Below are 26,026 nucleotides of genomic sequence, written 5' to 3'. Positions count from 1 at the left end.
GGCGGTTCCCTAGCGCCGTCCTCCAGGGGACGTCTTTAACATTATTATATATAGTATTTATATAGATCCAACATTTTCTGTTGCGCTTTGTGGGGTTATATAACAGCTGGTAATTAACAGACACAAATCATGTTGACAGATGCAAGAGGTAAAGAAAGCCCAGCTCCAACTAGCTTTCAAGCTGGGAGGAAGGGGTAAAGGGGAGGAGAGGTAGATAGATAGGATGCTTGTGTCTCATTAAACTTGTGTTAATGATGTGTGGAGAAAGCTGGAGAGGAAGGAGGGAGAGTGAAGTGGACTTTGCAAACTCAGGCAATGTTTGGAGAGACTGGAGGGCTGTTTAAATGAGTGATGTGTCACTCAGGAGGATGGTAAGTGTTCCCAACTAGATGAGTTTAAAATGAGTTCTTAGAGGGCCGACAAGGTAGAGAATTCCATAGTTTTGATGTGGCCCTAAAGAAATTCTGATGATGACAATTAACAGTGTGAGAACGAGCAGGGGATGAGGAGGTCACTTGCGGAGTAAAGAAAAGGTGCATTTGTGAATTATAGAGGAGATGTATTGAAGAGATGAGGGCTTTGTATGTTAGTATCAGTAGTTTGAATTGGACTCTGAAATCATGGTAAGAACTGGCAAAGAGTCAGGAAGATAAGCCTGTTGGCGACAGTCAGTACCGCTTTAAGCTGAGCAATACGGGTTATTGGAGGCCAAGGAGGAGTTAGCTGTTAAAGTCAAGGCAGGAAATGGTAAGTGAATGAACATGTGCCATAGATGTACCTTGTCTTAGATCGAGGTAAATACCAGAAATATGTCTCAGCCACATGGATAAGGTATCCCTCTTCACCCCGATTCTTTCCATCACATCTTTGAGTTACATGAATGTACCCTACTATGTAATAATGAGTAGCATTATAAACATCACTATTATGATGGGGAAGATTTATCTTACAAATTAATTCGAATTAAATTTCAAATTTTCGGCCAAATTAGCGAAACTGGAAGCATAACTGATTCGGAGAATTTTTCCGCTTTGAATTTCTGCTAATACTCAATTTAATGAAAACCCTGAACGTGTTCTGTTCTAAAAAGTAGTCTAAAGTACTAAAAGTGGAGCCATCACCATTGAAACCAGTGGAATTAGCAATTGAATCCCATCGGTGACTCCTCCTCTTTTACATTTTGCACTAGGAAAAATCTCCCCTAATGTTTTTTTTAAGTCAGAAGGTTTGTAGGCATTTTCTGCTAAGTGGTTTGACTCTGCAAATAATGGACAGAAAAGACTTACTAGGTCACACAGATAAACCAGCTCAGGATGGTCAAAGCAGAACTGGTACCAATCACACTGCCCTGGGTTATTCAGTAAACTGGGATCTTTTATGGGAATACAAAGTGGATTTCAATTATTTTCAGCAAAAATAGTTAAACCGAAAATGTACTTTTTAAAATTCAGCGATGAACTAAAATTTGAAACTCACTTAGAATTCCTGACAAATCACAATTTTGCGAATAGCACTGAGTATGTCAAATGTGTTGCATCGATAGAGTGCAATATGTAGCTTCTTCTCAATAATTTTTTTTTTCAAATAATAACTTATCTCATTGACCTGTGTATGTGAAGGAATGGGGGCCCAACTGAACATTTTGTACTGAATAGCATCAATGTCTACTTACACCTCTGATAGAAGATATATCATGCCAATCAACACTTTAGCAACATCTTGGGTATGAAAGCTTAATAAATCATTCATCTTATGACTATACACATATTCTCTTGTTAGCTCAGGAATTCTTGTGGTTTATCTCTTGTTCTGACAGCTGTTCCCAAGGATCCCACGCGTGCCTATGCTCAATGAGCCGTGTGAGTTCTCCACTGTCTCTGATGGTTATTTCTATCTTGCTTTAGGTTCCAGTCCTGATTTAGACTTTGAAGAAGACAGGGGGATTTTTTTCAAACCCCCCTGTGAAATGCTGATCAATATGAACATGGGAGTCAAAGATGACAGCTTACACTCAGCGTCTCCTATACAGTTCAACGGATCTCCAATGCCGGAACATTATGCAACTGTGGAAATCCCAGCCCCTCCACCACCGCCTCCCCCAAACTTGAACTTGTCAGGGCCTCCTGGAAGCCCGTTTCCAACCTTTGACACAAAACGGAGGTCACGCCTACGGAACTTTAATTGGGAGGCTATTCCATTGGAAAAGGTAAAAGGTCGACCCAGCCTATGGAGTTCAGAGACCTTTCAGGGTGACCTACAAATTGACACTAGAAGGATGGAGGAACTTTTCGGGAAGCAGGAAAAAGAAATACAGCAAGGATCACCTCGTACGCGTAGATCCCTTTCTCTTGGAGATACCCAGATGACCAAGGTAAGCATTGGTCCAAACTCTTATTGCCAAGTCAAATCTAGACACAAAATGTATCTCTGTCTGTTACGCTTACTAGCCTGAACTTGATACAATAACTGCTAATGAAATTTGCGTCCCACCACTTATCCAAAAAAAAATTTTGCATGTGAGATACACTCTTTGGCTCAACTCCATTTACACATTAACATACAACTTATCTATCTTATTTATCTGGGGTTTCCTAGTCCTGCTTCTGACAAACACATTCATCTTTGTTCAGAATTCTAGATAATTACTAAACACAAATACAAATCTCTGCCTTGCAGAAACGTTTGTCCCATGAATTTATGAGTTTTAACCCAGTCTTATCAATGGAATAACTTTTGGCTAGTGCGTAAAAAAATGTTTTTCCCTGCGGATAAAACATTTGTCCATTAGCGAGCAACAGAGTGAAAGTTGTCTAAAATCAGGGGGAAAAATACTGAAAGTTAAGGATCATTGAATGCAAAGGGTTACTAAATGTGTCAAAATTCCTGGAAAGATTTTTCACTTATCCCTATATTTTAGATAAGGAAGAATGGTAAAGATATTTTTTTATGGGGGCTTTACGTAATGAGATAAAAAATGAAGTGCACTTTATAATTATATATGTCTAATACCTTATATGGACTAAGCTGCCTTGTAAGAATTTGTATCCCATAACAAACACCTGTTCGTATGCCCATGCTTTAAGGACCTCCAATATAAACTTGCGTGTATTTTTGCACGCATACACATATTCGTATACATAAAGCATTTTTTCACTTAACTGGGAATTGTGGAGAATTGACAAGATAATTTTCAATAGTAGGCCAAAATAATCAAGCTGATAATATGGATGATGAGAATTTTCCTGATTCTGCTATTTTTGACCAAAAATTGAACAGTTCCTTTTTGAATTCACTACAATTTAGTGGATAACATGGACACGTGACTGTTTTTAAAGGGGCAGGTTTGATTTGTATGTCTGTATGCTGTCCTGTGTGAGTATTTTCCTCTGATTGAAGTGGTAGGATTCAGCATAACAAAAGTCTTAAAAGGACAATGAAGGCAACATAACCACTTCAAGTTCAGATTGAAGTGGTTATGGTACCTGGAGTCCATGGACACTGGTTCCCGCATCATTAAATTAGTAAAGATTAGTAAAGATTCTCAGTCCTCATCATCCTAAAGCCCAGATCCATTAATGATATGTCACAATTGGAGCTATGCTTTCCCCTCACGCCATAACAGTTTATACCAGGGATTGTGGCAGGGATACACTGACCGCTAGTCCTGGAATTGCGTGATGTGAAGTATAGCTCTGTCATATTGTCATTGGAGGCAGGGTTGCCAGAGACTGAGAATCTTTGCTACACAGAGAAGAAACTATTTAGTAGCCATGCAGGAACCACAGACTCGAGGTACCATAACCACTTCAATCAATTTAAGTGGTTATGCTGCTTACAGTGGTCCGTTAATTACTGTTCAAATGCTTGAAGACAGGGAAGGTAGACATGTCTTCAGGCATGCTAAAGGGATGTTGTAGGCATTTTAACTGTTGAATTTCTATTGATTGAAGCAAGAGTCAAATTTCTGCCTTACCCAAACCTCCAGTGTGAGCCTGGCTCTGGGTGGGCAGGGACCATCATTCAGTGTTAAACTGCTCAAAAATGGTTTAACACTAAATGGAGGGACAGTGCCATGGGACTCCAGGCAGCATAACCAATGCGACGAGATGAAATGGTTAGACTGCCTTTTTTAAGGATTTACCCATTCTTACAAAAATTTAAAACAGTGATCTGTCAATAGGACCCCTGTCCATATTTCATCCACCTGTCTGTGTGACAGAACTGTTATATGATTATGTGCAAAATATGACTCTGATTTTGAGCTGGCTTGGTGCTTAAAGGAACACTCCATGCACCATAATATCTTCATCTTAATCTCAAGGCGCTAAACAGTTCTTGAACGGTTTAACCCCAAAGTTTCCTCCAGTGCCGATCTCAACCTTCCCCAGGCAACATCCGGACATAGAGTGCCGCCGGACTGGATCGTCAGCTGACCGCTTTCAACCAATCAGTGACTCCCTATTTACAAAACTGACTTGGAAACGATATGCCACCTGGGGTGAGCAGGGCCGGACTGGCCCACCGGGATACCGGGAAATTTCCCGGTGGGCCGCGGCATCTGGGGGCTGCGCAAGTATGTGCCACCGGGTGGCCGGTCCGGTGGCACACTCAGAGGGGGGCCGGCGGCCGCGTTCCAGGCTGGAGCCGCCGGGCCGGATCGCAGCCTCGCCGGTCCGGCGGCACTCCTACTGCTGAGGATGCTGCACGGATGCTGCTGGGGATTGTGGGAACCGCGAGGGAGCATGGTAGAGATATGCTCCCTCCCCCCTCAGCCCTCAGCAGTAGGAGTGCCGCCGGACCGGCGAGGCTGCAGTGTGGAACGCTGCCGGCCCCCTGACTCCTCTGCCGGCCCCTGACTCCTCTAAGGTGGGTGGGGGAGATGGGGGGGGGTGAATAGAGAGAGAGAGACAGAGGGAATAGAGAGAGAGAGACAGAGGGAATAGAGAGAGACAGAGGGAATAGAGAGAGACAGAGGGAATAGAGAGAGAGAGAGAGAGACAGAGGGAATAGAGAGAGAGACAGAGGGAATAGAGAGAGAGAGAGATACAGAGGGAATAGAGAGAGAGAGAGATACAGAGGGAATAGAGAGAGAGAGACAGAGGGAATAGAGAGAGAGAGACAGAGGGAATAGAGAGAGAGAGACAGAGGGAATAGAGAGAGAGAGACAGAGGGAATAGAGAGAGAGACAGAGGGAATAGAGAGAGAGAGAGACAGAGAGACAGAGGGAAGAGAGAGAGACAGAGGGAAGAGAGAGAGAGACACAGAGGGGATGGGGGGGTGAATAGAGAGAGAGACAGGGGGTGGGGGGTTGAATAGAGAGAGAGACAGAGGGGATGGGGGGTGAATAGAAAGAGAGACAGAGGGGATAGGGGCGGTGAATAGAGAGAGACAGAGGGAATGGGGGGGTGAATAGAGAGAGATACAGAGGGAATGGGGGGGTGAATAGAGAGAGATACAGAGGGAATGGGGGGTGAATAGAGAGAGAGACAGAGGGGGAGGGAGAGTGCCAGAGGGAAAGGAGGGAGAAAGAGACAGAGGGGGGAGAGTGAGACACAAGGGGAGAAAGAGAGGCTAATAGAGAGAGACAGAGGGGGAGGGAGAGTGCCACAGGGAAAGGGGGGAGAGTGAGACACAAGGGGAGAAAGAGGGGTGAATAGAGAGAGACAGAGGGGGGGGGGAGAGTGCCACAGGGAAACTCTAGCCCTGGAGCTACAGGCTAGAGTTCACTCTCACCACTGCGACCACCAGGGATTCCTGGTGGTCCAAGTGGTGAGAGTGAACTCTAGCCCCATACAAACACTGCCCACACACACACCATACACATTCACACACTGCCCCCCCCCCCATACACACACACACAGACCCCCATACACACATTGCCCTACACACACAGCCACCCATACACACATTGCCCCATGCACCCTACACACTGAACCTTTCACACACATTGCACCCCTCACACATTGCACCACTGCTCCTATACCCTACTACAGCCCCATATCCCAGCAGACCCCAGGTAAGTTGTCAAACTGTACTTAAACGGTTTGACTATTTACTCTGGGAGCGGGTCCCGGCACAACTGGCACCATACCCACTACACAGAGCAGTAGTGGTTATTGTGCATGGATTATTTCTTTAAATAATCTATTGGTTCCCCCTCCTGAGATCAGGCTCTGGATCCGCCACTGATTATATATATATATATATAATTATGCCTATAATATTTACACATATATTAATGTACATTTATATATGCATAATACACTGAGAAATGTCATTGATATGTACAATATGTAATAAGCAGATATTGGCCCAGTCTTGTTGCTAGGTGCATAATCCAGCACAATAACATATTTAAAGTGAAGAGTGCACCCACAGGACCTCAAAATAAACAAGATAACGTAATTTTTTACAGTTGTGCCCTACATACATTCACCATTTCAGTCCCATTACCAAGCTTTCCTTAATATGTCATGGTAGTTGGAGTGAAACATTGGTTATATGCAAAGGCACGTCTGCTTAAAATAAATCTGCACTCTTTTTTTTTTAAGCCTATATGTGCTTTTTTTCACGTTGGAGTAATCATTTTTTATTTTAAGTTATCTTTTCTAACTCTGTATCTGCACACTATGCTGGCGCGACGCATTATGGGGCTGGTAAATATTTTTTTTCCAGGGCTGCTTTTAATTCCCAGTCCGGCCCTGGGGGTGAGTTCAGATTAGCGCTGGAAGCAACTTTGGGGTTAAACCGTTTGAGAACGGTTTAACCCCTTAAGGTAAAAAGCTCTCTGGTGGCCTCCTGGCACCATAACAACTTAATTCAGTTTCTCTTAAATTGCAATGTTTTACATTGCAAGGCTAAGGGGGACAGACAGGGACAGTGCAACCAGACTCCTTCAACGAGCTTAAGTGGTCTGGTTGCTTAGAATGTCCCTTTTATAAATCCCATTGTGTTCTATGTACTAAACAGTGCATTGCGGTGACTTGGTGACCAACAACATTTAGGAGAAAATGGTGTTATGAAAATAAGCTCAGCACGACAGATTTGCTGAATTTTCCCCCCAAAAAATCTGCTATTTTGGTCTAAATTTGTTAAGTCAGTAGTTAATATTTATCGACTTGCTTTTTAGGTTATAAACCCTGCAGTTAAATAGGAACAGACATTGGCTGCTAGTGTTAACAACTGTCACAGTAAATCCACTTCCAGTACCACCTGCCCTGCTTCTTGAACATAAAAATCATTCTTTAACTGCCTTCACCCTTTGCTTCCTAGAGAGGTGTGGAATAGATTTGTTTACTGAATTTTGCTCTGAATTGAATTTCGGAGGAATCAGACAGTTTCTGAATTCCTTACAAACTAAAACGAATTGAAAACAAGCGAATTCTGAACGGATTGAAACAACATTTTTGGATCCTTTTGTTTTCATGAGGATAGCAATTAGGGACTTATCTACTAAGCAACTGAAACAGCAAAAAAAGGTTTTAAAAAAAAAAATTAAAAAAATGATTCATGGAATAGTTTGATTTACACGTACCACCCATTCCTTCTTCCTGGTTCATGTTTCTCCCCAAATGTACACAGGGTACCAGCTTGCCTCCATTAAGTAGGCATGTCAGAAGGTGGCCAGTCTCGTCCCCCTGGCGTAAAAAGTGCCAACACTGGTACGGTGCCAGGGAAAACCCAGTTCTTCTGGCATACATTTCCTATAAAACTCAGTTTCCTACTTTGCATTCCCTTAAATATACATCGGGTTCTAAATAATAAGCTTTGTATGTGACAAAAAAAAAGTATATTTTTTTTAAATGGGCCAAATCGAGCATTGTTAAATAATGCCCATATTAACTGCAACGGAAGTAAAAACGCTTGAAAATAAATAAAGGAAGCAGCGAAAGTATGTTTTCACAGCCATGACTGTATGAAAGATGACTTTGTCAATTGCTGTTTTAAAGAAACAATGTCATTTTTTTTTTAATAATCTCTGTTATAATATACAGTTTAATTTTTATTAAATTTTATTTATTCATTTATGTTGATTTAAAAAAAAATAAAAAAATCTCTTGCCCGCCTTACTGCCAGCCATCTGTATACACCTTTGGCCAGACTGTCAATGATCCAACACTCATATTTTGCAACCATTGCTTTTCAAAATCATGTGCTCATTCCCCTACAGCACTTTATAGGATAGGTGATAGGTGTGTGGGAAGATAAGGCAAGTGATTTATTTAAAAAAAATTCCAATGCATCTGTACATTAATTTAAAAAGTAGTGAGACAGATGTTGATGACTGTGTCCCTTTAATGTATGAGATTTACATGCCACAATGTGATTTTCTCTTCTAACTGGACACAAAAAGTGCTTTAGCAACATTGGAGTAGGAACCAAAGACAATCTGGGGGGTAGCCTTTCATAATAACCCCAGCCTCACTTAGTGAGCATACATTAAACCATGCAGCTTTCTACAGGCAATATTACGTGTTATCACTAAGGGGGTCTGTTAGTAGGATGGGATAACCAAGTCTTAACTTGTGTTTTTCTTGAATTTATTAAACAGTTACAAAATTTTGCTAAATTCAAAATCAAATTTTTTGGCGGGGAGAGGGGGGCATTCTTCCCCCCATACCTCAGTTCCTGCAGTGGTGAGCAAATCGGTAGCCATGGTTGAGTCTGCTGCAAGGCTGCCTGTTATCCTGATGTGCATGTGTACAATGGTGAGATGCCCCTCTTAGTCAGTGGGTCCAGGGCCGCCATCAGTGGGTGATAGCCATTACCCCTGTAAGGGGCCCGGTCGAGCAATGGGCTTTGCATGGGGTGGGCTGCATTGTGGTGCTCCAGAGGACCAGGCCCCTTAATGGACCTCACTGACTGCCAGCCTTACCCCTCTGGTCTCCTGTGCGGCAATGCTGGGAGGTAGTGATGTCATATCGCTTCCTCTTAGCTCCCAAGGAAGCCACGTGGGAGGTTAGCAGAGGTGCTAGGAGCCCTATACCTGCTGATCCTCAATAGACCCCCAAAGCCACTCTTCAACTGTAAAAACATAACGTAAAAGGAGGTTGACTAAATAAAATATACTTTATAATGTGTTAAAAATATGTACCCGTGTTTGTATCTGTGAGTGTATATCCGTGTGTATCCCATGACATTGTCTGAAATGTATATCTGTTTGTGTGTGTTTATGTCTAAGAATGTGCATCTCTCTCTGGGAGCGTATGTTGGAGTATCTCTGCCTGGTAGCCTGTATATCATGGGAGCCAGCCAGTGGGCTTGTAAGGGGCTTTTAAATATGATGGTTGGTCTGAGTGAGTCACTGGCACTCACCAGTAGCATCACTGCGTTATCAGAGTAACACTTTGGGCGTTAGGTAATCCGTTTTTGGAGCAGCAAAACCAAGTAGTTTTGAATCTGTATTGTTTCCCCAGAAGATAAATTAACAATTTTTATTAAACAGATAATGGTTAAAAAAAAAAAAAATATATATATATATATTTTAATGATTATATTTATTTTAGTAACAACCCCTGGATGTTGGGCTAAGGTAACATCCCTAGGACGTACTTGAAAACCAGAGTAATCTGAATGTACCTTTCCTGGTTAAATACTTTGTTATTATCATTTTAATATTACAATCTAGCGAGTAGATGTTACAACAAAATCTGAAAAAATTATTATAATATAAAGTTTGATTTAACAGATGTGGGGGGATTTTAAGACGTACTGCTAAAAACAACAAAACAGCATTTCCCCCCGCTTTCCCCAACTTTTCAACTTATAACAGCACACCTTTCTCTGATGTTAATTATTTTTTTTAGCACTATAGGGAGGATAGCAAAAGGAAAGAAAAAAGACCATTTAAGGTGCGAAATGATCTCTAAATCACTGACAGGCAAATGGTAGCAAGCTGATTGCTGGAGAGATAATGTGAAAGTTTTCTTCAAAGTCTCCACTGTATAAGTATAGCATTCCAAAGTTCAAGATAGGATTCCCCTCTGTAATTTATGTATTCATTTATTTTGAGAGGTGGGTACTTCTGAATTCTTCATTTTCCAAGCAATGTTTAGCCTGTTATAATAGTGGATATGGCTAGTTGGTATAGTCAGATTGCTACATTTTGTACCACTTGCAAGCAGAGATCCATTTAAATTTTGACATGAAAGAAAAGCGACAGGGGCAAAGCTCAGTGCAGACCACAATCAAAGACCGGTTGAGGTAGATAGGCGTTATGATCCACAGCACCTTAAAAGCAGGTGTCCTTAAACGCTCATCCAAGACACTGTGTAACCCATACTCCTCTGAATCTGAAGTGTGATGGCGTGACCATGACTACAACATAATATAATTTTTATATTGATTGGCTTATTGTTGTCCTTTTAAACGTGAAGGGCTGAGTGCAGTGTTTTGCAGTGATCCATAACAGAATAAACTCCAGGGTGTAATTAGTGCTGCAATTAAAGGGTGGGTACGTCTTCAGTTTGTCAACATTGCTTAGCAGTTCTGGCGAGATGCAAAGTATCCATTGTAAAATGTCAAAGTATCGGACCGTGTTTTCTTAGTACATTCTTTGTACACCTTTACGGGTATATTGAATATTCCAGTTCTCAACGGGGAGCGGGCAAATTAGAAATGAAATTTGACAAATAGCTGTAATTTTGGATGATACATGAATAATACTGTGTATGTAATTAAAGTAAAAATCTTCGGGGAAAAATACAGAACAAAAAATCCAAAAAGAGGTGTAAAAAACAGCAGAAACACGAATTATTTTGGTACTTTTTAGAAAAAACGCAAACAGACATCACCAATGGATAAAGGATGTAGTAGCCTTTTTATACATACAAAATTACGCATGTACATGAAACTGAAACAAATATAAATGCAAATGTGTCGATTTAATAATTCCCCCTGTATGTTTCTCATACCCATCAAACTTTCTTGACGCTAATCACTTTTTCATGCAGTTTGGTAGGACATGAAAATTGCTTCCCTGTAGGGTGTAAAAATGATATTCTGCAGGAAATTATTAATCAAACTGCAATTCTGAAGGGCGGTATCAGCTAATCTATGGGTTTCCTTCCTGTAGCATATTGAAGGCATTGAAGGATTAAAATAAAGCGACCTAAGAGACCACCGAGGCTCACCGGTTAGACAGGCCTCTCGAACCATGAAGAAATATGATAGATTTGTGCGCGGAGAATTAAATGTGTTTGTGCAAATCAATTTGTCAGGAAAAAAACATGTTTCTGGCAAATAGTGTTTTACCCATGGGGCTTTTGGTTTGGGAAAAACAATTTGATGAACTAAACTGGAGCAAAAAATGTACCTAAAAAAATAAATATTATATATTGCCGTAAGCAGTACACAAATTGACATATTTTCCTGCCATTTGGTTCACAGGTCAAGTGAGAAGAAATAACCAACAGAGAGGAAAAAACGAGGACTAGTAAAAAAATATATTAAAAAAAAATATATATATATATATATATATATATATATATATATATACATAGTATATTAATATATAGAATGTTTTTACTCTAACAATCAATCATCTTTTTTGTTTAATATGTTTTCTGCCCCAAACCACAAAACAAATAAAATAGCTCTTCCATCTCTTTTTCGTCCATCGCTCGTCCATCTTTTTTTTTTTTTCATGATCATCAATATTGTGTTTCGGAGTTGCAGAACCCAAACTTCAAACACATTGTGATTCGTTTGAAACCAATTGCACAAGTCTATGGATGGTCCATTCCTCATCCATATATAAAAAGTGAAGGGTACGGGGTTATGGCCATGTGGGATCGTAATTTAATATCAAAATACAATATGGTTGCCACCAAGACACCCATGCAACCTATATACGTGGACAAAGAAGGAAAATACAAGGACCCAATATATTAAATGAAACTATGAGATACTGCAGATTGAGGTTCATCATACTATTATTGATTGTGTCCCTCAACGCCCCTTACATTGACCTCTTATGACTAGGAGATTGGTCATCTACTCATCCTTATTATTATATTAATGACATATTTAAGTATTGACATATATACTGTGGAGACCTTTTGGCCATCATATGCGTGTGACCAGCTAATGGGGTGGGGGGTTTCCTGGTCTTTTGAAGTATGGGTCAGGCTGCTTGGCCTACCTTTACCTACCTTATGTTTCTCTACTTACAATTGTATCATGGTGGTAGAAGAGGTAGGGAATAAGGAGGAGTGAGATAGTCACCCCAGCTCTAGCAGCTGACACACATCTAGTGGGGGAAAAAAGTGATTTATCTCTCCTTTGGAGAGGGTCCTGTAGATAACAAAATGTTTATTTTAGCATGTTTTATGTGTTTACAGCCTTTTTCAGCACCATGGTAAGGTGGGGAGGGTCACTCTTTTGTTACAATAGCACCGAAAGGGTGAATATTGATACCTTACGCAACATCAGTCAGGGTAATTTAGATAACCAAAGCTGACATAAGGCATCAAAGTCCTGCACTATCTATAAATTCTATGACTTTTACTGTAGTTTTATATATCTTTTCCCCATCAATTTTCTTCTATCAGTACATTCTCCAACCTTTTCCAGAATTCGGTATATACTTAGGCAACAATGGTTTATTTTATTTAGTGGGAGACTCAGAAGGGCACCTTGAGCACAGAGCTTATAACATTGCTGCTAGTATTTGGTATGTCTTATATGGTAATACACATAATGTTAAAAAAAAAAAAGGAATTTTCACAGTTCATCCTGTGTTGCTCCTCCTCCTGATACTGAACAAATTATGGACCATATATTGGTACTTTATACCACTTTTTAGAGCAGAACACTTTGATAAATCCCCCCAGTTTCTCATATTGCTGTTCTAAATGTAATATTTTTGTTAAAAATATATTCAGAATCTCCAGAGATTCCAAGAGATTTCATATTTTATGTATATATTTATATATGTTATGTAATATATAGTTATAGCCTTCCTGATCCCAATATTTTCCCTCTCCTCTAAGTTAATATGGGGGAACCAAAAACTGCCATCCTTCTCAAACATAGCTTTGCATTGTTTTCTTAATTTTAACGGGACTTGGGGGATGTGGAGAGCAGAGCCCTTGTATGTTTTGAGCTTCCCTTGATTGTCATTAATGACATTTCCGTTGTCATAATGTATTTATCTATGTGCCTTAAGTACATCGTAACATTTTTATGTTCCCTTACATGGGATTATTATGAGATAACAGTGCAAGGTCAATGGACTTCATAACTCAATTATTGTCAAGGTCAATTCTCATCTTACTGGGGCCTCTGGGCAATTCTGTGTTACGAAGCCCGATTCCCATTTCTCAGTTCTCCACACCCTACACCTTGTTCCAGGTCAGGTCAATATGTCACATGTGCTAGCTGTACATCCACATTTTCTATCTCAGTACTCAAAAAATTTACTTTCCTTAAGTAGTCTTTCACTTAAACACAAATAGTACCATTCCTCTATCTCTACTTTATCTTGGTAACTGTTTCACTTTCTCTTACCAAATTGTGATCCTGCCTTATTTTTTATCTCCGTATCCATCTGTTTACCTATTGTAGCACATTCTTACTTTGCTTAGGACCTTGTTCCCTTTTAGCACACACTCCACTGTTAATTTAGGACACCTCAAATCCCTCCCAGTACATGCTACCCCTGCCTTCTTCATCTGAGAACCTCCTCCTCTTCATGATATGTTCTGGGCCTCCCAATACCATCTCCTAACACGTAGGATTCCTCCTTCCCTCCCAGCCCTCACTTCCTTCTCTCTCAGCACTCACTCCATTCCATCCCATCATCTACTCCTTCTACATTCTTCATGTTAGACCCCCTCCTCCCAGAAGTCTTAATCATGATATATCGCCGCAGAATATGTTGGCGCTAAATAAATATTTGTAATTATATGTCCCCTGCCTCACAACACCATATTCTTCCATTATAGATCTTGCTCCTACATTATAGGCCTCAGCATCCAGCCACATGCTCTCCTTCCTCACAGCACCTCCTACCACTATACCCCTTTTTAAATGTAAGACTTCTTCTGTCCCAGGATCCCTTAAATCTTTGTATCCTCCTGCTCCAAGCATCCAATCCCTTAATTATTTATCCCCAACTTCTTCATTAATCATAGTTCCCACTCTCTTCACATCCACCTTCCTTCTTTTCGGGTCCCTTGTTGTGATGTTCAGGATCTACAATTTGGTACAAGAAGTTGACAGATACTGCATATGCAATGTCTGAGGAGCATCATGGCAGAATTTTAACCAAAACCACTTTCATATTACTTGCACAGTACTTTTCAGATTCCAGGTGGGCGACATCTTTCGTGATGGTACAGGTTGACAAACTAAAGGGGTGGCAGAGAATAGAGAAGGTTTAAAAACAGAGGCTTTTGGGCAGAGTGGGCAGATGATGAAGCGTAGGATTAGGCAACCTTTGGCATTCCATATGTTTGGACCCCATTATCCCTGATGCTTTGTTGGCATTATGCCCGTAAGAACAGCATGGGAGATGTAGTCCACACCATCTGGAGTTCCGAGGAGTTTCTACCCCTGGCATAGAGCTTCTTAGACAGAAGATGTGTATATTTCATGCATTCTTGCTTTATATTATCAGACATAACTACTTAAGGTTATCTGAACAATAAAAAACATCATATGTCTGATGTTGTGTCGTGTCAGGGTTTGTTTGGAGTGCCGCAGTGCCCCTGTGAAAAATGATGTTGGCTTGTATTTACAGGCAGAGAAGGGAAGGGGTTTTCTTTTGTTCAATTGTTCGGGGGAGTTCAGCATGGCAGTCTCTTTCTATAGAGTTTGGATCCTGCCGAGGGAGGACAGGTGTGCGGAGAACAATAAGTAAAAATGTTGTACTTGGCAAGAAAAGATGTTATGAAAGGAGAGATGTCAGTGGCGGGTTGGTACATGAAGATGTTGCGGGCAGGCTGGTACAGGAAAAGCTGGGCTATGTGCTAAAGGCAGGTTCTGCAGGTGCAACTTGTATCTTATCTCCGTGTTTTACCATATCTCCATTGTTTGGTTTACTTTGCAGGTTTTTCTGTTGGATTCACGAAGGAGTATGAACATTGGCATCTTTCTGAAACAGTTTAAAAGGTAATTATTTTTGACCGTTTGTGAACATTTTACTACTAACTGGATTTTTTTTTTTTTTACTAAATTCAGAATTATGGCAAAATTTAGTCTAAGATAGTGATTTGGAATAATTATTAAATTCTGCTATAATCAAAGACTCCATTTTGACATTCTTATTTAAGCCTCAGGTTAATATTTTTGGATACATTTTTAGAATTATTTAATATTTTTTAGAAAAACGTTTAAAATTATTATTTTTTCAAAACATGAAAATATCTATAAAAAGAAATATCATATGTAAAAATGTAGATCTACATATGAAAATATTTGTCAAAATATGAAATTGTTGGGGGGCGGGGCCTGACCTGCAAGCCGATCGGTCGCATGGCGGAGGAGCTCCCGCTATACATGCTACCTATAAGGAGAACACTCACCGTTACCAAGCCTGAAATTATGCCGGGAGGTGCTACCCATGCTGGGGGCACCCTGGCGAACACGATGATACCAGACCCGAGTTCCTCCCGCAATCATGAACCGACGAAGGTAGGCTGCGGCCTACGGCGGACGGAGCTGAGGAGAGACGGCCGCTCTCCTCGCCCAAATGCTGGGGGTACCGAGCTATTGCATACCCGCTCCCCCCCCTCAGGACCGGCGGGGGTGATCCCGGTCCAACCACCCCTGGCACCAAGGCTCATCCAAGCACAGCAAACGAAACCCAGCAGGTCGCCCGCAAAAGCAGGGAAGCATACAATGGCGGACGCCACGTGTGAACACAGTGGCACAATATGGCACCTCACCTGGGCACGACTTGAAGCCATGATCGACACCTTCTGGGCGAGCCTGGAGAGCAGACAGCAACAGACCGAAGACCCGGCGAACTCGCCTGGCAGAACACTCAAAGACCCCTGCTACAGCCACTTTGGCAACCACCTGGCACAATCCCAAAGATGGCGCCGCAGACGGAGACCTCACCCGCGCGCACGCAAACCACCACAACAACGCCATACAGTGAGGCCAGCCCTAAAGGGCCCAAGGGCCCTCACCAGACCCCATGCATGGCAGAGAACCACAATGCTACCACCAGCAAGCGGGCCTACCACACAGCATCGAGCACAGCCACTGCCAAAGAGCGCCCCATCAACCTGGCCGACAACACCCCATGCCGGCAACATCAGCACAGATCTGCGTAAAGACGGGTGGCCGAGGAAAACGACGGCACCCACAATGCCCCACCTTGCTCGACCCCTGCGGGACACTCAAGCATATACAGAGCCCTCTTATAAACGAGGCATAGGCTGACAGGGCACCAGCACCCCAGGAGAGGGTAGTGGCCCTTACACATTGCCTTTGCTGCTAAGGACGCTGCCCAGACCCTACCACAGCCTCCACAACTGAGACTGGCTTACCACTTAAGTAACCTTCAACGTTTAAATGCATATTATCTCTCTTGTCTTTTTCGTCCAAGTATAACAATCGTATGTCACTCATAGCCTAAATGTTCTATGTTGCGCTGTCCACACAGGGCCACGTCACCTGCTACTCACATATTGATTAGCCTGCTGCCAGGCATTCTCTTGAGTCCCTCTACCTTTCTCATACTCCCTGTTTATAAGCGTGTACCATATCACAGAAAACTTGTCACCTTACACACCTGAGCGATACATAAACGCTGTCACACATACACGCCCGAACACACAGGTCATATTTATGACAATAGGGCACTAATTATATCACTTCAGATGTGTACGGATACTTCTTGTATTTTCCTATAATTTAAAAATGTGCCGACGCAACAAAATGAAGCAAAGTATTAACTAATGTGGACTCATGCTTTGTGTAACCTGTTTCATTGTAATAATCGCATGTTCTTGCTCTCGTTGTTGTGACGAGGCAGGAGAATTTGTACACCTGTGCACAATAAAAATAAAGAATTGAAAAAAATATGAAATTGTTATAAAATGTAATCCACAAATATTAAATAATTTCAAAATTTTATCCAAAAATATTACATTGAGGCCTTTATTTGGTAAAATTAGATTCTAGCAAATAACCCTGTAAATAAAAGCACAATTGTTTTAGGCTAAACTAAAAACTAAAGATACAAGCACTGGTGTGGCTTTATGTATGTATCACAGTGTAATTCATGTGAAATAAAATATGAAAACTTAAATTAAAATGTTTACTAAAATAACACATATGGTAACTGACAAACCCAAGTGGTATTTGGAATAGCCAATAACGGCCATGATTTAATATATTTGGATGAACTTTTCAAATGCTGTAATGTTTTTTGCTAAATTCTTAAAACAATTTTTTTTTTAAATATTAAAATATTTAAAAAGTCACATATCAATACTAAACCCCATTTAAATGTTTATTTAAAAAAAAATATGAAATGATTTGAAAATATTCAAAAATATTAAGTTGAGGCCAATGTTCTAAAAAAAGAGAATATCAGGGACTTCACTATATCGCACTGAAGGGAAATACGATTGATGATAGTGGTTTCTCATAAGGTATAGATGGAAATAGAAGTACAGCAAAATATAATTTTAATATGTGAAAAAATCATAAAAAAAATAAAGACATAGTAATGTGCGTTTCCTGTAGACAAGCCGTGTATAAATATATAGATAAATCATATTATCAGCATACAGCAGCCTTTTTTTTAAATGCTTTAAGTACCAACAGTAGATCAAAACAGGAGCCTTTTGAATACCTCCAATTACTGAAAACAAACTTGCTAAAGGAGGAGAGGGATCTTCAATGTATGTCTCTATAGACCTACAAGAGGATGCAGTAATAGCTGGGCCAGAATTCCAAGAGGACATCCCTGTGACCCATAATCTTGTAGAATGAAGTGAGAGGGAGCAGGTTTTGAGCCAAAGAAGGTATGGTACATAAATATATCACCGTACTGTGAAAGCCCACATCTCATTCAGCTTGGAGGAAAAATGGAACGCTTGATTAGGCACTAGTCACTATTAAGTTATTTTATCACTTTGACCTGTCTTTCTTTGTCACTTGTTTCTTATCCATCTGTAATCTAAAAAAAAATGAATTCAGAAGTGAATATAATGGGAAATCAGCATCCTCTACAAAATGGCACAAGGTGATGAATTAGGGGTAGTTGCTCCTTTATAACCAATCCTTGTACAGATTAAGTTGGGGCAGGCTCCTGACCATCAAGAATATTAATAGTGAATACAGGTTATGAAACAGAACCAATAGCTTAACTGTAGATAATTCAGCAACTCGAATAGCTGTGCATCAACGCAGGTGGATTAATTTAAATGACTATCACTGCACTCCTCTTTGCCATGAAGGCTGGAGGTTGGGAAATGTTGTTGTTGTGAATTACAATTATCACATCATCTGTGCACATACCATACAACATTTCAGAAGGTTTTCCTCTCTACAGATCAGCTGCCGAGATAGTTGAAGACATAAAGAGAGGAAACGGGGATGCGTACAGCTCTGAGAGATTAGGTGAATTGTTGAAACACCTGCCAGAAAGGGAGGAGGTAAGGTATTTTTATTGAGTGGAAGCAATCACATCCTATGTCCACTGACGCTCTAATTAACCTAATCCTCACCTCCACTGTCAACATTTGTGAAATGAGGTTAATAGATCACTTTGTTGTTGCTGTTTCCATTTCAGGTGAAACGTCTGAAGTCATTTCAGGGGGATAAGGAAAGACTGAGCGAAGCAGACATCTTCATGTTACTGCTTCTGGACCTTCCAAGGTAAGGCAACTAGTTAAATAATATACCCCCTTTATGCTCTCCGATATGAACTACTGTCATGTTTATTATAACATTTCTCTATCGATTGTCACTTAAAATAAAGAGGTACAAAAAAGAGAAGACCACAGGCACTCCAAATTAAAGCCGTATGCAGATTTATTGGGAAAAAATGCAACGCCAAGCTTGAAAAAGACCTCTGTTGGTCGAAACGTTGCTTGGCATTGCATTTTTCCCAATAAATCTGCATACAGCTTTAATTTGGAGTGCCTGTGGTCTTCTCTTTTTTGTACATTATCCTGGGATTGCTGGTCCTGATCCGGAGCACCCTTAGCCGTTGGATTGAGTGCGATTCCCACTATCCACTCTGCGGTAAAATAAAGAGGTAACATTTCATCCACTTCCATCTAGTCCCATCACACCATCAGGATAGAGTGTCTCTTTTTCTTTTTGAGATGGCATGTGAGTGCTTAATTGTGCACCGTAGACTGGCACCCAGTTTCTTCTCCTGTGCTTTACCTATATGAATGTGCCAGGGGTACCCCTGTTTCTGATAGTAGAGGAATTATTGAATGAAGGGTTGACATTATGGACTATTTACTGGTACTGTCTTTATTGGTATTATACACCCTCCCTACCTACCATTCTAAAATACACCAAAACTTCTATAATTGTGGCTCAGCTATGCTTGATTTTAGTGATTGTTCAGTAATCTCAGTTCTTAATCCTATGAAATAAATCTGACTTAATCCTAGACTGTTAATGATCACAAACTAATAATGCAACACTTTTACTCTAAAGGGATTGTAAGTGCTTAGTGCGTGCTCTTGGATGTGACCATATCACAACTGATTAATACATGGTACTATTACCCAACATAATCCTACTAATTTAGCAACCTTTAACGTAACACTATAGCGTTAGGATTACAAACATGTCTATAGTGTCATACTCAATATTTAAATGTAACCCCTACCCCCCTTTTGACCTGTAAAAAATTTGAGAAAAAAATGTTTTTGCTAATATTTTTCCCATTACCGAGATTCGCACATCATCGCCTACATCGTCCTGTAGGCGTCGCTTCCACAATGATCATTGAATTCAATGCCAGTACTTTCTATTTAAAGTGGGGTCTGTAATTCTTCTCATACACCGACAGTCAGTGACTCCCTACACAGTGTGGTATAAACTCAACTATTGGAAGAGCATCCTCAAAGTAGGGATAACTGAAGTAGGAGCTCATTTCCAAATGTGTCTCCTACACATGGTCACATCTTGGATTGTTATCTAAGACCTGTATGTTTCTTGGAAAACAAAACTTGAAAAAAAAAAAAGAATCCAATGCTTCCCTATAAGCTACATTTGAGGACGTTCAACATCCTCGTGGACATCGAACGTTACATGAACATGAAGTAGAGGTATGTTTAACATTTCAATCAAAACATTACCGTATCTACTAAATAGAAGTGTTTCAGATAGAAGAGCTAAAACTAAAGGGCCACGTGCCCAGACCACTACGTTGAGATTGAGTGGTCTGGGTGCATTTAGTGGTCCTTTCAAGTATGAAGGCTTGAGGTGACTTTGGTGAACATAGAACCTGTGATCCTGTGGATTTTAAGTGGTTTTGTTGTTGGTGCTTTAAGCAGCTAATAGACCTAATTTGCCTTGTGTTAGCTGCCAATGAAAGGCATTCTGTCAAAGGGACATAAACTCGGTGCGAGATTTTCACATTTACTGTGGCGCTGGTGGTATTGGTGGGAGTTCATGACCAACGTGATTGGTACAGGTCACCAGTGACAGTTTGACATGATTAAAATAAGTCAATCAGAAGGATGTGTTTTGGTCTGTTTAGCTACATCTCACATGTGTTCTTTATAATCCTCTTCTTTGTCCATTGCTGAATTACGTCTTCCATCTGAGGCAAGGTGGCAAATTTTAGACAATAAGGCAAGCCAATGGACCTGAAAACATGATGCCCCACAATATTTCTGATACAGAGCAACTGCAAAATTGCAGAGAGTGACTGTACTGTTCTCTCTTCCTTACACCCACTCAGAACAAATTAGAAAAACAGGAAAACTTGAGGCAGCAGAGTACGAGGTCCTATGCCTTATTTTTGTTCCAAGAGTGGTCGCGCATTGGAGGAGAAGACAGAGATCTCCTCCCCCCCTCAAGATCAATGGCTCGCAAGCATTATTAAAAGTTTAGGTTTTATCAATGTTAGGATTTGATTAGACTCAGGTAGTCTATATATCCTGGGCCATCCGTCGTCCATGAGATCTAGATCTAAAACCCGTTCACTATCTCACCAAAAGCTGTCAGGGTTACTCGCAAAATTCAGAATTGTTGGAAACTGACCAAGAAATTTGACATTTTAGTCTAAGGTAGCCAAGTATCTTATTTTTTGCATATTTATTTTTATTTGTTTGTTAGTGTAAGCTATAGAATCTAAATTGTTTTTGTTATTTAGGTGGAAGACTCTCTGATATATATACAACTTTATAAAAGTTCCAATAGTAGACTTTCTTGCTTTAATTTGATGCACAGTTCCGTTTTGGACAAATAAAACAATCAATGTGAAAGTCCTCAAATAGGACCCTTGAGAGATATATGTTCTAGTCAAGGCCATTCATGTATCTATTCCAACGTCTAAACAATCCCACAGTACTGAATGTGCAGAGAGAGCGTAGAAGAGGTCAAGGAAGTGAGATATGAATAAAAAGCAGGAAACCAGCATTACCGGGAAATGTAATAAAGATATTAAGGGAGGAGAAATTTTACCATTTGAAGACACATTTACAGGCGTATTCACTAAACTGAGAATTCACAGATAATTTAAAACTGAAGGCAGAGTAGCTGCAATGAGAGGTCTGCTATTCTTTACCTTAAATTTACTTAGAGTTCACTTTAAATTCTCCCTTTGGTGAATAACACTTTGGAAGAGTTACCCCCAGGTGTCCGAGTTATTGGCATGGAATATTCAGTAGAAAAAACCCCAAAAGGTTTGTAAGGATAATCAACCCCGAGTTACGTGTAGTTAATAACCTGAGAATTGAATTTACATGTAGCTAGTTAAGAGCATTTTTTAAAAGTGCTCCTAGTTTGTGTTTTATTTTATTATTTAATTTTTTTGCAATATTGTATAATAGCCAATCCTTACTACTTTACTACTGTAAAACAGATAAAATGTCATTTATGGATACAAAAAAAATAACAATATATAAACCTTCACTGTAAAGCCAACGTTATATAAAATATGAATAGACCAAAAAATAATATAGTTACAATTACAATTATTTATTCCAACATATTCCGTACCGCTGAGCAATAAGAAACGAAACTCAAATTTTTTGATTTTGTGATTTAATTCTAACCAAATATTTATGACATACGAGAACAGCAGGTGAAAAGCGCCCTGCCCAACGAGTTGTCCAGATGTATCCTCTCTGCCAAAGCAAAATCTGGATCCTAATTTTGTTAATAGAATATTTTTGCGCATATTATTTCAAAAGACCTAAGGAGAATAATATCGTCTGACAGCAGATTCCGTAAGAGAGCTTTGAGTTCTTTTTTTTTAACCAGAAACAAAAAGAATGCTTAAAGTGCACTAGAGAATTCAGTAAAGCAATATTGTTTGTTAAACTGGAATTCCACTAAATGTACCATACAGCCATTAGATACGAAGTGAGAAGAGTGTGGGGAGGAGGTCGTGGTAGAGCCAGCATAAACGAAGAAAGGGCAGTTAAAATCCCAGACGATAGCGTGCACTTTCCTTTTTAGGTGTCCAGCAAAAGTCTTGAGGATAATAGGAGGAAGGAAGGGACGTGGTGGGGAAGGTCAGGGGAGACGTACAGTAATGTGAATTTGATTAGATTTCTATGAGGGTTGGGCATTGAGAAGTACTGTTTGTTAGCAGCCGAAAGTAGGACGTGATACACTTGACTCAGAAAGTTATCTAACTCAAGTGCATTCGGAATAGTCAATGGGAAAACCTAAACCGTAAATTATTCAAAAGACCTGAGTTAGGAAAGAAAAGAAAATTAGATTTGCAGCCAGATATTCCTGTAATAAGAAGCAACTGAATAAAGAATACAGGGATAAAGAGAAGAGATCTAGTTCCTTATGTCACTCCGCTCTCTGTCACCTTAGTACTTTTTGTACCCCGTTGCCGTAGCAACACATAACTGATTAAATCAGGGTCACTTGGAAAGAAATGCATGCTTTAGTCTGTAAGTAGTAAAGTAAAGTCAGCTGTCCGCAGACCTTAATTCTCCCAATGCAACAATGGAATGATGTGTCCCTGTCCCATAAAATAAACTATGTGGTTATTCTACTCCAGTGATTGCCATCCTTTCAGATGTGTAAACTACATTTCCCATGATGCTTAGCAAACCAAGTTAAAGGTATTGTGGACTACCTGAGTCCATGGTTCGATCATGACTTGTGTCAGTGTTATAAGTTGATGATGTTTTCTTATCACGTGTTAGAACTCTTTAATTCCACTTTTTGGCATTACCCTGGCAATTCCGCTTTCGTCCTCTGACACTCCACGCAAGTCCCGACATCGTGAAGTCTCGTTCTGATGCCATTCATGGTGCAAAACGCTCACACTTTGCCCCTTTATAGATTTAAAGATACAGGGCACATTTTTATGACGTTATTTTTTTACAACATCACACAGAACTGTAACTAATCACAGCATTGGGTATTTAACTACCTGATGTTCCTAGTTCCTTGGCCTTTTCTGGTTTCTGTTAACTGACTGATTCTGTTTTCTGACCTTGGCTTGATTGACCATTCTTGCTTTCTTTAACCCTGACCTTGGCTTGTTACTTGTTTCTGTGTACATCTGTTATCCCTGACTTTGGCTTGTTTCTCCTTTCTGTGTACGTCTGTTATCCCTGACCTCGGCTTGTTTCTTCTCCTTTCTGTGTACGTCTGTTATCGCTGACCTTGGCTTGTTTCTCCTTTCTGTGTACGTCTGTTATCGCTGACCTTGGCTTGTTTCTCCTTTCTGTGTACGTCTGATATCCCTGACCTTGGCTTGTTATTGTTTATTCTGTGTCTGCTTGCAGATAGCCTGACTAATTTATCAGTGCTAGCCCAGCCATTCTAAGGACTGGTACGCATACCTGCCTTGTTTCTACCTAGGTTTGTGTGTTAGGGTCAGGTCAGTCCTGACAACTACCTTTTTTTCAGTGGTTTCTGGAAGCAAAATGGCTTCCAACCTGGTGCCAGAAAATGTATCTGTTAAAGTAGGCCTGGGCTGAGTATATATTTAGGAACATCACACAGAGCATATCCAATTGTGTTCCCCATCCATGCCTTACACTGGTTTGGAACAGAAACTTGGCAAACTGCGTGAATCTTGAGGGGTTGCTTGGTCAGAACACCAATGCCTGACCTCTCATTAGTGGACCTACAATAAAAATAAACGGGCGGCACAAGCTTTTGGCGGTGGTGTATGTGGCAAACAACCACCCCACGCCCGGAATGTAATTTGTGAAATGTTCAAAATGAAGGATATTTTGATTGGAGGTATATTTGGCTTGTTGCCAGAAAAGTACTTAGTTCCACATTTTTCATGAATAGACATTTAGAATAATTACTTTCCACCTCTGTGTCTATTAAGTTTACAATCCAACAAACTGTTGACTAAACTCCAGAGTGGTTTAGAAATGTGGTCTCCGGAAAAAAAAATTCCCACAGTTCACTGCTGTTTAAATGATACTTAATTGGTAGTTTACGTATAAAATATCATATAGACACATTCCTTAAATTATTTTGGTAACATTCTGCCACCAGACACTTTGTCCAAACGTATCCTGAAATGTTTTTAGAATACAAAGAGTTATTTAGAATATTGTGTAATCCTTCAAAGAATCTTTTGCTTGGGAACAAGATGACAGTCAGACGTGTAACAGCAAACGTTGACTGGATGAATTGATGTATTTATATATATATATATATATATATATATCTTTATGGGCCTCAGATGCTGAAATGAAGTTGCCTATCTTTTTATAAGGTGGATAAATGTTATACGATAGACAAAACCACTCGGGATGGCAGGACGTTAACCAGCAGATGAGAAATTAAAGTTGTACTCGAAAGGAAGTTAGTGTCTGTTTGCGTTCCAGTAAAACAGCTACCAAACCTCTCACATTTTTGTGAGGTGACATTTTACTAGGATAAGGAAAGTACAGAATGCCTCATGTTAGTTTTTCTAGTAGCTTAACGGATCACTATAGTGTCAGGAAAACAAACTTATTTTCCTCACACTATATAACCCCTAGGTCCCCCCCACCCTCAGGCTTAAAACCACTTCAGCCACTTACCTTTATCCAGCGCTGGGCACCCTCGGCGCTGGTGACCTCTCCTCCCACTCCGACATCAGCTCTCGACTGGAGCCGAATGTGCCGAATGCCGCGCGCGCATTAAAAAATGCCCATAGGAAAGCATTACTCAATGCTTTCCTATGGACGTCCAGCGCAAGTTCAATGCGATTTTCACACTGAGAATCACGGAAGCGCCTCTACCGGCTGTCAGGAAGACAGCCACTAGTGGCTGGGTTAACCCTGCAATGTAAACATGGACGTTTCTCTGAAACTGCTGTTTACATCTGAAGGGTTAAAACCTGAGGGACCTGGCACCCAGACCACTTCATTGAGCTGAAGTGGTCTGGGTGACTATAGTGGTCCTTTAACCCAGGTATCGCTGGGAAGTAGATTCACAACTGTTGCAGAACTACAAATCCCATGATGCTTTGCCAGCCTTAAGATTGGTCAATCAACAGGATAGCTGTAGTTTCGCAACAGCTGGGGATACGTTTATGTTCTTAAATAAAGAGTGAAGCTAGTTAAACCAATGCACAGTCAGTCGGTAATAGTGTGTGGGGACTTGCAAGGTAAGCTCCTACATTTTCAGATTGTTTGCTGCAGCAATATGTAACAGAGCCCGAGAAGAGGAAAAAAAATGGGAGTTGTATGACAGATGTTTATGGTGCTAAAACTGTCCTTTTACAATTGTACAAGTTCTAATTAAAAAAATGGAAAAAAATTTGAGCTCTATGTCTGTTCAACCATAATTTACCTCTTTCATTTTAAGTGCACCCAAACTTATTATATATCATTTTATGCAGGAGAAACATGGCTTCCGTTGCACCTCAAATATTCATAATTAAAACATA

The 26,026-nt window shown here is 40.3% G+C and overlaps 1 protein-coding gene across 3 annotated transcripts in view; it reads left to right on the top strand.

Annotated features, from left to right (window-relative positions):
* The window catches only part of LOC134573188 (formin-J-like), a 63,474-nt gene that overhangs the window by 5,701 nt on the left and 31,747 nt on the right, over positions 1-26,026 (top strand). For all 3 annotated transcript variants that reach the window (XM_063432748.1, XM_063432749.1, XM_063432747.1), the window contains exons 2-5: positions 1,905-2,371; positions 15,053-15,114; positions 18,515-18,617; positions 18,755-18,840. In XM_063432748.1, coding sequence (XP_063288818.1) covers positions 1,967-2,371; positions 15,053-15,114; positions 18,515-18,617; positions 18,755-18,840 — 656 coding nt within the window. In that variant the 5' untranslated portion in view covers positions 1,905-1,966. The remainder of the gene's footprint in view (positions 1-1,904; positions 2,372-15,052; positions 15,115-18,514; positions 18,618-18,754; positions 18,841-26,026) is intronic.

The sequence above is a fragment of the Pelobates fuscus genome, chromosome 9 (assembly GCF_036172605.1).
Source record: "Pelobates fuscus isolate aPelFus1 chromosome 9, aPelFus1.pri, whole genome shotgun sequence".
NCBI lineage: Eukaryota > Metazoa > Chordata > Amphibia > Anura > Pelobatidae > Pelobates > Pelobates fuscus.
The sequence above is the reverse complement of the archived record's forward strand: the minus strand, read 5'-3'. Positions and strand labels throughout refer to the sequence as shown.